Source organism: Mustela nigripes, chromosome 13, assembly GCF_022355385.1.
Source record: "Mustela nigripes isolate SB6536 chromosome 13, MUSNIG.SB6536, whole genome shotgun sequence".
Lineage (NCBI taxonomy): Eukaryota > Metazoa > Chordata > Mammalia > Carnivora > Mustelidae > Mustela > Mustela nigripes.
In genome coordinates this window covers 27,608,013-27,622,056 of record NC_081569.1, presented here as the reverse complement: position 1 = coordinate 27,622,056, position 14,044 = coordinate 27,608,013, and the positions used below count along the sequence as shown (strand labels likewise).

General features: G+C 36.4%; 1 protein-coding gene across 1 annotated transcript in view; it reads left to right on the top strand.

Annotated features, from left to right (window-relative positions):
• Positions 1–14,044, top strand: part of SCAPER (S-phase cyclin A associated protein in the ER) — a 519,522-nt gene that overhangs the window by 239,277 nt on the left and 266,201 nt on the right. Inside the window, exon 21 of the mRNA XM_059372064.1 lies at positions 5,305–5,441. Within this exon, the coding sequence (XP_059228047.1) occupies positions 5,305–5,441 (137 nt within the window). The remainder of the gene's footprint in view (positions 1–5,304; positions 5,442–14,044) is intronic.

Here is a 14,044-nt window from a genome sequence, read left to right as displayed (position 1 = left end):
ATGATTTGATCATAAGGGAAAAGTAGATTATGTGTTTAAAATTTTAACTATAGAAATATTTGTTGCAATGATTTTTATAATATTGAAAATAAAAAATTATCCAAATATCTAAAAATAAAGCATTTAGTAAAATTATGCATATTCATGGAATGGAATACCTTACAGCCACTAGATTATGTTGTTGAATATTATGTAATGGTATAAATATATGTGCAGTTTTTTAAAATTTTTATTCATTTATTTGAGAGAGAGAGTGAGCACAGGTGTTGGGTGGGGGGGGCAGTGGAGTGGGAGACGGAGAATCAGTGTGTTTGGGGAGGCCACCATGCTGCTCATTCTGGGCTCCCAATTGGCCCCAAGGGGACCAGGGATGCTGTGTTTTTCTGCAGAGGCTCAGAGAGTCCCCACGAATTGCTCAGGGTCCCTTAGCAGATGTGAGCCAGAGGGCTGCTTTCCGCACACCTCCCAGTTGAGCAGGGAGCCGGACAGGGCTGGATCCCAGGATCCTGGGATCATGACCCAAGCTGAAGGCAGATGTTTAGTTGACTAAGCCACTGAGGCCACACCTATATTTGCAAAGTTAAATGAAAAAAAAAGTTTATTAAAAAAAAACCAGTTTATAAAATATCATAAATGGTATCTCCCACTTTTACAAAAATATATTTATAAAGAAAGGTTCTGGAAGGATATAATCAAATTATTATTTTTAGGTGTTACCGTTATAGATTTTTTCTTTTTTGTTTTTGTTTTTTTATATTTTTTGAGATTTTTATTTCTTAATTTTATTCATATATTCTATAATTAACACTTACTGATTTTATATTAAGAAAGAACTTACTGAGGCGCCTGGGTGGTTCAGTGGGTTAAAGCCTCTGCCTTCGGCTCAGGTCATGATCCCAGGGTCCTGGGATTGAGCCCCGCATCGGGCTCTCTGCTCAGCAGGGAGCCTGCTTCCTCCTCTCTCTCTGCCTGCCTCTCTGCCTACTTGTAATCTCTGTCAAATAAAATAAATAAAATCTTAAAAAAAAAAAAAGAAAGAGCTTACTATTAAAATAGTCATAAAAATCGTATGTTCTCATTTGTTTATAGTTGTCAGATTTTTAAAAAATGTTAATATGAGTACATAATGCATGTATGTTTGCATATGTAAATGAATTGTTCTTTAAAAAGATGTAATTTTTTATAGTTCTGGATAGAGCCCCAAGTTTTCTTATGTAGTGTCTGCATTTATTTATAAGGATCCTAAGTGGATTCTATGAGATATCTAAATGACATTTATATATAGCTGAAAATAGTATAATTGGAACTTTTATAAAATTAAAGATGTCATTTAAAATATTACTTTTCCTTGGTGTAGAAATAGAAATTTACACGAGAGACTTAGTCTGTGTGAGCCATGTTAAACATTTGCAGTGGAGGGAATGTAGAGTACTAGAGAGTAGAATGTAGAGTACTAGAAAAGCCTGGTCTTGTGAAGTCAGCCAGTTGTGGTTTTGACCTTGAGCTTTGTGACTGTGGACATAACAACAACCTCTTTGAGCCACTGTTAAGCATCTTGTAAAATGTAAACATATTTCCACCTGTTTTGTGGGGTTGAGATTATAGGAAATAACGTATGCCATTTAGCCCTTTGCTGATCACACAGTAAGTATTAAAAAATGATAACATGGATGGTGATAACTTGCTTTGTACCATGTACCCTTAGGAGATATGGTAAGAGGATTATCTTTCCTTTAATTTAATTTAATTTATCTTTATTTATATTATTGCTTTCATTTGATTTGAGACCTGCATTACTTTTTCTAGTTGGATTTGAAATAAAGGGACCTAGCTTATCAAAGAAAGTAATTGCTTCTACTTTTGAGAGAATATATTCTCCCTTTGGCTATAGAGTTTTGGGTTTATTTTTAATTTTTGGTTCTTTATGATTTGAAAACTTTCATAATGATACAATTCTGTGGCCCAAACTTATTTTCCAGTCATATCTTCAAGGTATAGAGTATAGAACTGTAGAGGTATACAGTATAGAAGCCAAGAGTATAGAAACTAATCATACTGTCTGATTTAAATTTAGGCTTTATCACTGTACCCTCTGCAAAAGTTACTCAGTTATGATTTTGACATTCTCACTTTGGGCAAGTAATTTGACTTTTTGTGTTTGTTCTTATAATTTAAATGGGAATAATAAAAATACATATCTTCTATGTATGTTCTAAGTATAGCTAAAAGGACTAAATGAGCAATTATATGTAAAGTATAGCTTAGTAATAAGCCTTAATAAATATTTTTGTGTTTTTTTAAATTGAGATAATTGACATATAACATTGTATTAGTTTTAGGTGTACAACATAATGTTTTGAATGTGTGTGTATATCTGTGTGTATATATATACATATATATGTAGTGAAATAATTATCACAACTAATTTAATTAATATCTATTACCACACATAGTTACAATTTTTTTCTTGTGATGATGAAGTCAAATTACTTGCCCAAAGTTAGAAAGTCTTCTTTCTTTCTTTTTTCTTTTCAATTTTTAATGATCTAATCTATTAGAAACTTTCAAACTTTTAATACAGTATTGTTAACTATAGTCACCATGCTGTACATTACATCCCCAGGATTTATTTAACTTATGTAACTGGAAGTTTTGCACTTTTTGAGCACCTTCACTTATTTGACCATAAATACTGTTATTAGTTCTTACTACATGACTCTTTTCTCATTTAGTCATTTATTGAATACATATTTATTGATTGCCTACCATATGTGAGGCCGTAACACCCAGATACAGAAACATCAATGAACAGAACAAAGTCATTACCCTCATGAAACTTGTATTCTAGTGCAGGAGATTGCAAATGAATATTTGATGTTAGGCAAGTCCTATGAAGAAAAATAAACAGAATAAAGAGAGGGCAGCTAGTAAAGAGTGTTACTTGAGATTGTGTATTCATTTTAGCTTAGACCATGCAAATACTTGGAAGAAGACTATTCTTGGCTCAGGGAACAACATAAATAGATTTCTGAGGCAGTAACAGTCCTGATGAATGTGGAGAACAACATCCACTGTACTGTGGATGGAGCAAAGTGAATAAAGAAAAGAGTAGTATTCTTGCCATTTGCAACGACATGGATGGAACTAGACGGTATTATGCTGAGTGAAATAAGTCAATCAGAGAAAGACAACTATCATATGATCTCCCTGATATGAGGAAGTGAAGATGCAATATGTGGGGTTTGAGGGGTAGGAAAATAATAAATGGAACAAGATGGGATCGGGAGGGAGACAAACCATAAGAGACTCTTAATGTCACAAAACAAACTGAGGGAGGAAGGGAGAGGGTAGTGGGGTTATGGACATTGGGGAGGGTATGTGCTGTGAAGTGTGTAAACCTGGCGATTCACATACTTGTATCCCTGGGGCTAATAATACATTATATGTTTATAAAAAAATTGTTTTTAATTTTAAAAAATTTTTAAAAAAGAAAAGAGTAGTATAAGTGAGGTCAGAGAAATCAATGATAGAAGCTTGGTAGGCCATTGTGAGGACTTTGGATTTTACTGAAACGTGGTGAGAAGGCAAAATTTTAATATGAAGAATGATGTGATTAATATTTTTAAAATATCACTGACTGCTTTTGTAACAAAAAGACTTGAGTGTCTGATTAGAAGTTGGGAGACCAGTTAAGAGGCTGTTGCGGTAGTACAGACAAGAGCTGATGATGGTGGTGGGGAGAAGTGATTTGGTTTGGGATGAATTTTGGGATATATTTGGAAGTAAGCTCCTAAGATTTGCTGATGTATTTGTGAGCAATTGTGTGAATGATAGTACCATTTACCGAAATGGGAAACACTCCGGGAAGAGTATGTATATGGGGAGTATAACTGTTTTGTAATGGACTGTTATTTGGAAATGCTTGTGATGGAAATATATGGAGATTTTTAGACAGTTTGATATAGGAGTAGAGTTCAGAGGAGAAGTCAAGGCTAGAGATAAAAATTGGGGAATTGCCTTTGTGTAAATAGTATTTCAAGTCACTGTACTTGATGAGTGAGTTTGGATAGAGAAGACTAGCTGGGGGATGCTCCAACATGTACTGGTTAAGCAGAGCAAAAGGGTCCAGCAAAGAAGAGTTAGAAGGTGTGGCTTGTAGGTTAGGAAGATAGTGTAACATCTGGAAACCTAGTGGGGAAAAAATTTCAGGAAAAAGGAGGTGATCTACAGGGTGTTAGAAATTTGAGGGGAAAGTCTAAAATAATTTCTAGAGTGTGTGGAGAAAATAGTTTGTTTCCTTGATTGCCTGGTAATACTAGAGGCCATTTGAGGTGTAATGTCATAAATTTAATGTGAGAATAGTCAACACAATTTGTAATTATAACCACTTTAATCTGCCCAGGTGTGTGTGTACAGAGCAGGGTGAAAGTTGGATTTGGAGTTTGGATTTTGCCATGCAAGTATGAATAAAGAAGAGAGGGGAAGGGAATGTACACACAAGGAAGTGATTTTTAGTGAGGGGGATAAAATCAAACATTGGTAAGGAGGGACATGGGACCAGATTCTGCGTGCTCCAGCTAAACCAGATCTCTGTTGCCAATAACCATATTTTGTTTTCATCTCTGCTTGTGTTTTTTGAGTTGCCCTTTTTATTTTTCCTTTCTGCCACCTTCCTAACACCCAGTCCACACACACACACATATATCCAATATCCATATGTTCAAATTCAGTCTATCCTTCAAGAGATAGCAGACCTGGTACTTCCTTCTTGAAACCTTTCCTCCTCACCCCCAGTGAACAGTGCTTTTGTTTCCCTTTTGAACTCCTGTAGCACTCTAACTTTCTAATTGGCACTTATTGGTTGATATTGTAGGGGTGTGTGTGTGTGTGTGTGTGTGTGTGTGTGTGTGTGTGTGTGGTTGTGAGGGACAAGCATATGTCCTTGTAGCCTTAGCATTTATCACAGTTGATGTGCAGCAAATGTTTGATAAGTCAATGAAATCCTTTTTTAAATTTAAATTCAGTTAGCCAACTTACAGTACATCATTAGTTTCAGATGTAGTGTTCAATAATTTATCAGTTTCATATAACACCGAGTGCCCATCACATCATGTGCCCTCCTTAAGTCAATGAAATCTTAAGTAAAACAGTTTCTTCAGTGTTTTCCAAAGCAATTGTGAAAACCAGAATTTCTTAAAGATTGCTTTTACTTTCATCTGTGTACCCTTTTATACTCACTGTAGTCTGTTGCAATGCTCTGTCATTTTTTAACCAACATCATCATCATCGTTTTTTATCTTGCAGGAGCATCTCTCTTTAAAGAAGTATGTTATTGACATTGTGGTTGAAAGTGCAGCTCTACCAGAACCTTTGAAAGATGGAGAAGAGCGGCAGAAAAATAAAAGAAAAGCCAAAAAGATAAAAGCCCGGATGAACTCCAGGTACCATAAATATCCTTCAAATCAAAACAGAAACTGTTAGTGATATATCCTTTTTAATGTATATCTGAGGAAGACCCTCTGCCTCACACAAAAGTTTAAACTTGTTTGCTTTAAGAAAGCCTTGAAAATAATACTGATGAGCCTAATTTATAGCCACTTTCTTTGATTGAGAAAGAAAACTGCATATCGATCTAAAGCCCTTGCTTTCACCTGTTAAGAGCTCTTCTTATAATTGGATGCCAAAGCCCTGCCAAACTTGTGCCTTCTCCAGCATACAGTAGTATGTTTAAGTATGTGTAAACTAAGCCTATTTTTCTTTCCAACTATTGATTTTTAAATGAGGTATCAAAGAAAATCAATAGCAATCAACAAATAGAAGTCTGCTGGCTGTAGTGTCAAATCCCATGACTAGGTTTAATCAATTTGGTTGCCTGTCACAACAAGAAAAAGTTCAAGAAATATCTTGAAATGGAAAGTGAGTTGTCAGACCTGTAGTTTATCATCAGCCTCCAAAGTAACATCCGTGGATCAGACAGCTGTGTAGTAGTACATCATTACCTCACATGCTTTGAGCATCACCTGATGACTGATGAGTCTTAGGGCACAAATGTAGTTCCTCTATAGTGTAGATAATTTTTGCTCTTTGGGAGAAGGTGATCTAAATATGTTGTTTTACTTTTTTTTTTTTTTTTTAAAGATTTTATTTATTTACTTGACAGAGATCACAAGTAGGCAGAGAGGCAGGCAGAGAGAGGAAGGGAAGTAGGCTCCCTGCTGAGCAGAAAGCCTGCCGCTGGGCTCAATCCCAGGACCCTGGGACCACGACCTGAGCCGAAGGCAGAGGCTTTAGCCCACTGAGCCACCCAGGTGCCCCTGTTTTACTTTTATTACCAGATGTTTTCAAAGTTGAAGAAGCTTGACCTGTGGGATTATTGCAATACAGTTCTAGAAGGTGAATGGTGGTTATCACTCTAGTTTCCAATTTCAGATTGTAATTAAAGGTGTCCATTTCATCTTCCAGAATCAATGAAAACTTTCAAAGTACTCATTCAAGCAAAGAATAGAAAAGGCTTTTTTGTTTGTATTTTTTGAGATCCCTCTAACTTCCTAAAAATATTTTCGTAGTATACTTGAAGGTATTCCTGACCTTCATTTCTAGTTTGTGCTAAGAAGTTTGCTGCCCTGACACAGAAATGCTATTTTTATGAATTCTTTTTTTCCCTCTGTGTACACATTCCCTTGCTAAGCTCCCCCAGTCCTGTCTCTGAATATCATCTACTTAGTAATGACCACCAACTTAATATCTTCAATTTACTCCAGCACAAGCTCCTGTTCTCTCCCTCACCCCACTCACCAAAACCCCTTTGTCCCATAGTCTTCTCTGTCTCAGTAAATGGATACTGTATTCTAGCTTTGTATGCCAAAATTCTTGAAGTCATCCTTGACTTTCTTTCTCCCACACCTCACATCCAGTCCAACTGCAAATTATGTTAGCCTTAATTTAAAATATATACATACATTCAGAATTCGACTATGCCTAACTTCATTGCTTCCCCTGAACCAGTCCGCCGTCATCTCTTGCCTGAATTACTGCATGAGCCCTGTGACTATTATCATTGTTTCTGACCTTGCCTCCTTGCAGTCTATTCCAAATTCTCTAGCCAGAGTATTAAAATGTAAATTAGATCATGTCACTTCTCAAAACCTCAGGTTTCCTCTTCCCACATATATCCATACACCTACATCCCTTATCTCCTTCTGGTCTTTGCCCAAATGTTCCCTTTTTGGTGGGGCTGTCCTCAAGAGCTTGACTTTTGTTTTGTTTGTCTTTTGAAACATAAGTAGTGGTAGTTTATTAAAATTATAAAATTATAGGAAAAGTCTCTACAGTTCTGTTCCTAATATTTTCTATACATATCTACTTCTATCTGTAGACTTTATTCTTCATTGCAGTATGATTTATGTAAGTGAAATGTAGAGTGATTCAGTATGGTTTGTTGACTTCTGACAGATCTAGATACTCATGTAATCCATACTCCTATCAAAATTGTCTTTGTGCCTCTTTCGGGTGGGTTTCTTATCACTCCTAGTATGTGGTAATCACTGACCTGCTTTCTATGATTATAGATTACTTTTTCCTGTTCAGGAAAGGCATACCAATGAAATCAAACTCCCTTGTGGCTGGCTTTTTTTACTGAGTGTACCATTTTGAGGTATATCACTGTTGTTATGTGTAGATAGTTTTGAGTCTTTTTATTATTATACATATTCGTTGTGTGCATATCCTCCAATTTTTATTTATTCATCTGTTGATAGACTTTTGGGTTTCCAGTTTTGAGCATTTGTAAATTAAGCTCCCCTCAAGTCTTCGAGTATATATTTTTTCATTTCTCCTGGGTAAATACCTAGAAGTAGAATACCCTTTTCCATAGTGGTTGTACTCTTTTACATGCCTACCAGCAATATGTGGGAGTTCCAGTTGCTCCACAGTCTTCCCAGTACACACTTGATATTGTTAGTTTTTTCAAAATTTTAGCCTATTTCAGTGAGAGTGTCCAAGTATCTCAGTGTGTTTCTAATTTGCATTTCCCTAGTGATTAATAGTATATTGAGCATCTTTTCATGTGCATTTTAACCATTCAGTATCTTTCTTTATGAAGTGTCTTCTGAAGGTTTTTGCTCATTTTAAAAGTTGAGTTGTCACCTTACTTTTGAGTTGTTTATATATTCTGACCACAAAGTTCCTTGTCAGATATGTGTATTGCTAATTTGTTCTTACAGTCTGGAAATAGCCTATTACATTTTCTTGAAGATAGCCTTTGATAAGCAAAGGGTTTTACTTGTGATGGTGTCTGTTTTGGGTTTTGGGGTTCTAAGAGGTCTCTGAACAAAGGTTAAAAATCCTTCTGTATTTTTTTCTAGAAGCTTTGTAAGTTTTATTTTTTTATTTAGGCTTATGATTAATCTCAAATAAATTAATGGTTATGATATGAAGCATTGGTCCAAGTTTATTTTTCCATATAGGTAAAGAGTTGCTCTAACATTATTAGCTGAAAAGGTTTCTTTTTCCATTATACAGGTAGCATTTTGGGGAAAAAGAAAGAAAAGAAATGGGGCTGCCTGGGTGGCTCAGTGCGTTAAGCCTCTGCCTTCAGCTCAGGTCATGATCTCAGGGTCCTGGATCGAGTCCCGTATCAGGCTTTCTGCTAAGCAGAGAGCCTGCTCCTTCCTCTCTCTCTCTACTTGTGATCTCTCTCTGTCAAATAAATAAAATCCTTAAAAAAAAAAAAAAGAAAGAAAGAAAAGAAAAAAGAAAGAACATAAGGAAAGGAAAAGAAGAAAGGAGGGGAGGAAGAGAGAGAGGGAGGAAGAGAGGAAGAAATCTTCCCTTTGTGTATGAGTCTGTTTTTAGACTATTTCATTCTTCTATTTTAAAACCTTGATAAAAAATAAAAATCAGCCTTTGAAGTGTAGATCCATTTCTGGACTCTCTGGTCAGTTCTGTTCCACTGATATATTCATCTGTCTTCAAACTGTCTTCGTTACCATGGCTTTATATTAAGTCTTGAAATAAATTAGAAGTCTTCCAACTTTTTTTTTTTTTTTTGAGATTGTTTTCTTTTTCTGGGTCTTTTGTTTTTCCATAAATATTAGGATTAATTTTTAGTTTCTAAAATAAAAAGACCAGTTGGGATTTTTTTTGGTGTTGCATTGTATCTACAGATTAGCTTAGGAGTAACTAGAACTAACATCTATCTGATAGTATTGGGTCTTCCACCCATGATTAGGGTGTTTAGTTTCTTTAATTTCTAGTAATATCTTGTAATTCTCAGTGTAGAAGTTTTACAAATATCTTACTAAATTTATCCCTAGCACTTTTAGTTTTTTGATGCTATTGAAAATAGTTTTACTTCCTTTTTTGTTGTTGTCAGTATACAGAAACAATTGATTTTTATATTAACTTTATATACTGGGACCTTGCCATATTGACTTATGAGATCTAATAGTTTTGTGAGTTTGTAATATTTCTTTAGGTACATAAACATATGTGAGAATAAAAACAGTTTTGTTTTTTTTCAATTATATACTGTCTACTTCTCTTCATTGTCTCTTGCACTGTATTGCATCATTGTGCAAAATTTTGAACAGATTTTGTCCTGTTCTTAGGGAGAAAGCAATTAGTTTTTCATGTTAAGGTACTATGTTAGGTGTCATTTTATGTAGATGCCCTTTATCAAGTTGAAGCTGCTTTTTTTATTCTTAGTTTCCTGAGAGCTTTTTTCATAGATATTCGATGTTTTCAAAAGCCTTTTCTGCATCTATTGAAATGTGCCTTTTAATTTTATCAACAAACTTCATTATATTGATTTTTATAATAGTTTTATTGAGATATATTCACATCCTATACAATTCACATATAAAAACTGCATAATTCTATATTGATTATTGAGATATAATTGACATATAACATTGTATTAGTTACAGATGTACAAGATAATGATTTGATGTTTTTATATTGTGAAATGATCACCATAGTCATTAACATCTGTCACCATATATAGTTATAGAATTTTTTTTATTTTTTAAGATTCAATCTCAGCAACTTTCAAATATACAGTACAGTATTATCAACTATAGTTGCTGTGCTATACATTACAACCCATGACATTTATTTTATAACTGGGAGTTTTTACTTTTTGACTCTCTTCTACCATTTTGCTTACCCTCATGTGGCAACCATTAGTCTGTTCTTCATCTGTGAGCTTGGTTGTTTTTGTTGTTGTTGTTTTGTTTTGTTTTTGGTTACCAAAATGAGATCATACGATATATGTCTTTGTCTGACTTATTTTGCTAAGTATAATGCCCTCAAAGTCCATCCATGTTGTTGGAAATGGCAATTTGCATTTGTATATGACATTCTGGAAAAGACAAAGTTATAAAAACAGCAAAAAAGATGTGTGGTTGCCAGAGGTTGGGGAGAGGGAGAGATGAATAGGCAGAACAAAGAGGATTTTTAGGTTAGTGAAAGGACTCTATATGATACTTATAATGGTGGATACATATAATTATATATTTGTCCAAACCCATAGAATATAGAACACTATAGAGTAAATTGTAATGTAAACTATAAACTTGGGGTGGTAATAATGTGTCAGTGTAGGTTCATTACTTGTAATGAATGTACCACTCTGTTGGGAGGTGTTGATATCGGAGGTAAGCATGTTTGGGATGGCAGGTATATGGGTGTAAATCTCTCTGAATCTTTCTCTTAATTTTTCTGTGAACCTGAAATTTCTATAAAAAATGAAGTCTTTCAAAATTTTTATCATTTTTTAAACCTGTAAGAATCTATACTAACACCCCCCTTTTTATTCTGGGGAATTATAATTATTCTTTGATTATTCTGGCCAAGAATTTATCAGCTTTATTAATCTTTTCAAAAATGAACTTTTACTGTCATTGACTTTTCTTTATTTTTTCTATTTCACTTATGTTTTTTTTTAACTTTTATAAATAATATTTAATGTGTTAAATAATACTAAATTGCCAAAAATTGAGTTTTTTTCCCCCAAGATTAAGGTGCCACCTAATTCTAAATAGCAATGACAACAATGCACACACATATACATGTACACACTGGTGAGGGAGGCTGGGAAAGAGGCAGAAAGTGTCCTGAGAACACGTTCTACAGTGTAATATAGGGAAATGAGCACTTAGGAATTCAGGCTATTGGTAAGAGGAGAAACTGTTCTGTATCAGTGTTTGTATTTCACTTATGTTTTTAATTATTTTTTCTCTGCTTACTTGGTATTTTTTTTCCTAGATTCGTAAGGTAAAAACTTAAGATTGCTGATTTGAAACCTGACTCCTTTTCTAATATATGTGATTATAGCTATAAATTTCCCTCTAAGCTATGTCCCACATATTTTATATGTTGTGTTTTATTGTTCATTCAGTTCAAAATATTTTCCAGTTTCAGGCTCCTGGGTGGCTTAGTTGGTTGAGCGGCTGCCTTCAGCTAGGGACATGATCCTGGAGTCCTGGAATTAAGTCCTGTATCGGGGGCTCCCTGCTCAGCTGGGGGTCTGCTTCTCCCTTTGCCCCTCCCCCTGCTCATGCTCTATCTCATTCTCTCTCTGTCTCTCAAGTAAAAAAAAAAAATATTTTTTCCAGTTTCACTTCAAATTCATTGACCCAGGGGGGGACAAGATGGCAGGGAAGTAGGAGGAGGCGCCTTTTCAACTTGTACCCCAAAGTGAGCTGATTACCTACCAAAGAACTCCAATCACCCATGAAATCAGCCTGAGATCAGAGTTATACATGTCTGGATCTCTACAGGGGGTGAAGACACCAGTGGGCAGGTAACGTCGGACTGATATCAGAAGATAAACAAAAGGGAGTCCAGAGGCGACTAGTTGGAAAGTAATTCCCCAATACGAGCCAGAGTGCCCTGCGTCTGGGGACCAGCCTTGACTTCGAGACTGGTTGAAAGCATTCCAAAAGAGTAAAAGATCTCGGGGGAAGTTGTGGGAATCAGGACAGCTAGGGACAGGGGCTTAAGTCCTTGGTCCCAGGACAGCCTACCCTGGTGCTGAGGCAGAGAGAGTGCAGCGGAGAAACCACTCCCTAAGCTGCCAGCGCACCTGAGAACAAGTGGGGTCCATTTCTTGTGAGGGTATGGGAGCCACGGGCGGCAGAACACGCGAGCCCTGCTACAGAGCCTGAGATACTCCCCTGAGAGAGGTATAAAGGCCCAGCCAGTGTCCTTTGATACGCACCATTGTTTCAGAGCCTGCACCAAACTCTCCCCACAGAGAGGTGCGCGAAGGCCCAGCCTGGTGCTCATGGACCTGCGCCCCATTCTCAGAGCCTGAGACCCGCGCACGAACCTCAGCCTCCCCTGAAATTGGTACGCGCAAGCCGGGCGCTCTTAGACCCAGAAAAAACAGGCACTCCCAGCCTGGCCAGCTGGAAAATCTCAGTGTGCGATTGCTGCTTGGAACCTCTCTGGCGGTCTGGAGCCGCCCAGACAGCCGCCACTGCCTTGGCTTTGGGTACAAGCAAAAGATCCTGCATCCTCAGGGACCATGACTTGGAACCTGCTCTGCCAGCCGCCAAGGGGGAACTTACTTGGGCTCTGCAGCCAGACTGAGGCTTCTCTCTGAGAGTGAGATCAGGGTGCGGTTTGCTTTCCTCTAAAACTACAAAAACCATCAAAAGTGGTCAAACTGAGAAAAAAAAAAGTGAACAAACATAAAAACTGCCAGAGAACAAAAGCTTGGGAAAAAAAAAATATGTTTCCTCAGAGCCCACCCCCTTGAGAGGGGCGGGAGGACTTAAGTCTGGGAACATCATTGACTGAAAATCCAGGTGGCAGGCTCCTCCCCCAGAAAACAAACCAAGAAAGAAAAAAAAAAAAAAGAGAGAGAAAAAAAAAAAAGAGGAAAAAAAAAGGACTACAAGAGAACAACCACTACTCATAGGAAAACTTTTATTTTTCATTCATTCCCACTATTCTGGTTCATTTTTTTTTTTATAAATATAGGTTATTTTTTTAACCTAAAAACCATCACAGCGAGCTATCCAGTACATCACATTCCATAATAACCTTCTAACCTGAACTTTTTGATACATACACCTATGTTTTTCTTTTGCATTTCTATTTTTTGAATTCCTTCTTTTTTAAAAAATTTTAGTTTAGTCTAGTTTATTCCTTTTTATTGTTATCTTCTAATATTCATATAGAATTAAACTTCAAAGTAATCCCCTTTCCCCAATCAGTACTACCCCTATAGGTAAACTAATTTTTAATCCCCCTTTATCTTAGGAAAGTTGAGTCCTTTAACAAAGATATCAAGATACATCCAGGAAGAATCAAAACAAACTTCCTCGCACACACTAAGAATTTATAACCACTCTCCCATCTTTTTCTTCCACAAGTGTTTCTGTGTTTTTGTGTTTGTCCTGTTAGTATATAAATCTTACACTTGGGGTTCTTTTTGACGAGGTTCTTCCTTTATTTGCATATATATTTTTTTTTTCTCTTGTCATATACTTTTATCAGTCTTTTTGTTTTTCTGTTTTTGTTTGTCTACTTCATAAATCTTACCTTGGGGCCCATTTGGGCTGAACCTTCTCTTTCATCTTCCCTTTCTTTCCTGTCTCTCTATCTCTTTTTTTTTTTTTCTTTTTCCTTTTCTTTTTCCTCTCATTTGGGTGGGGAATCCTGATTGCTCAGAAGTGTTCCAGGGTGCACCTTCACTGCACCACAGTTAATACATCCAGCTACATCTGTTCAGTCATCTCCCACCAAAATGACTAGGAGGAGGAATGCCCAACAGAAGAAAAATACAGAGGATGGACCTTCTGCAACAGAGCTAACTGCTATCACCATAGACAATATGTCAGAAAGAGAATTCAGGCTAACAATTATCCAGGCAATAGCTAGGTTGGAGAAAGCCATGGATGACCAAACAGAATTGATTAGGGCCGAGCTGAAAGCGACCAGACAGGATGTTCACAATGTTAGGGCGGAGCTTAAAGCTACCAGGGAGGAGGTTCACAATGCTCTCAATGAGTTCCAATCTAATCTAAACTCTCTC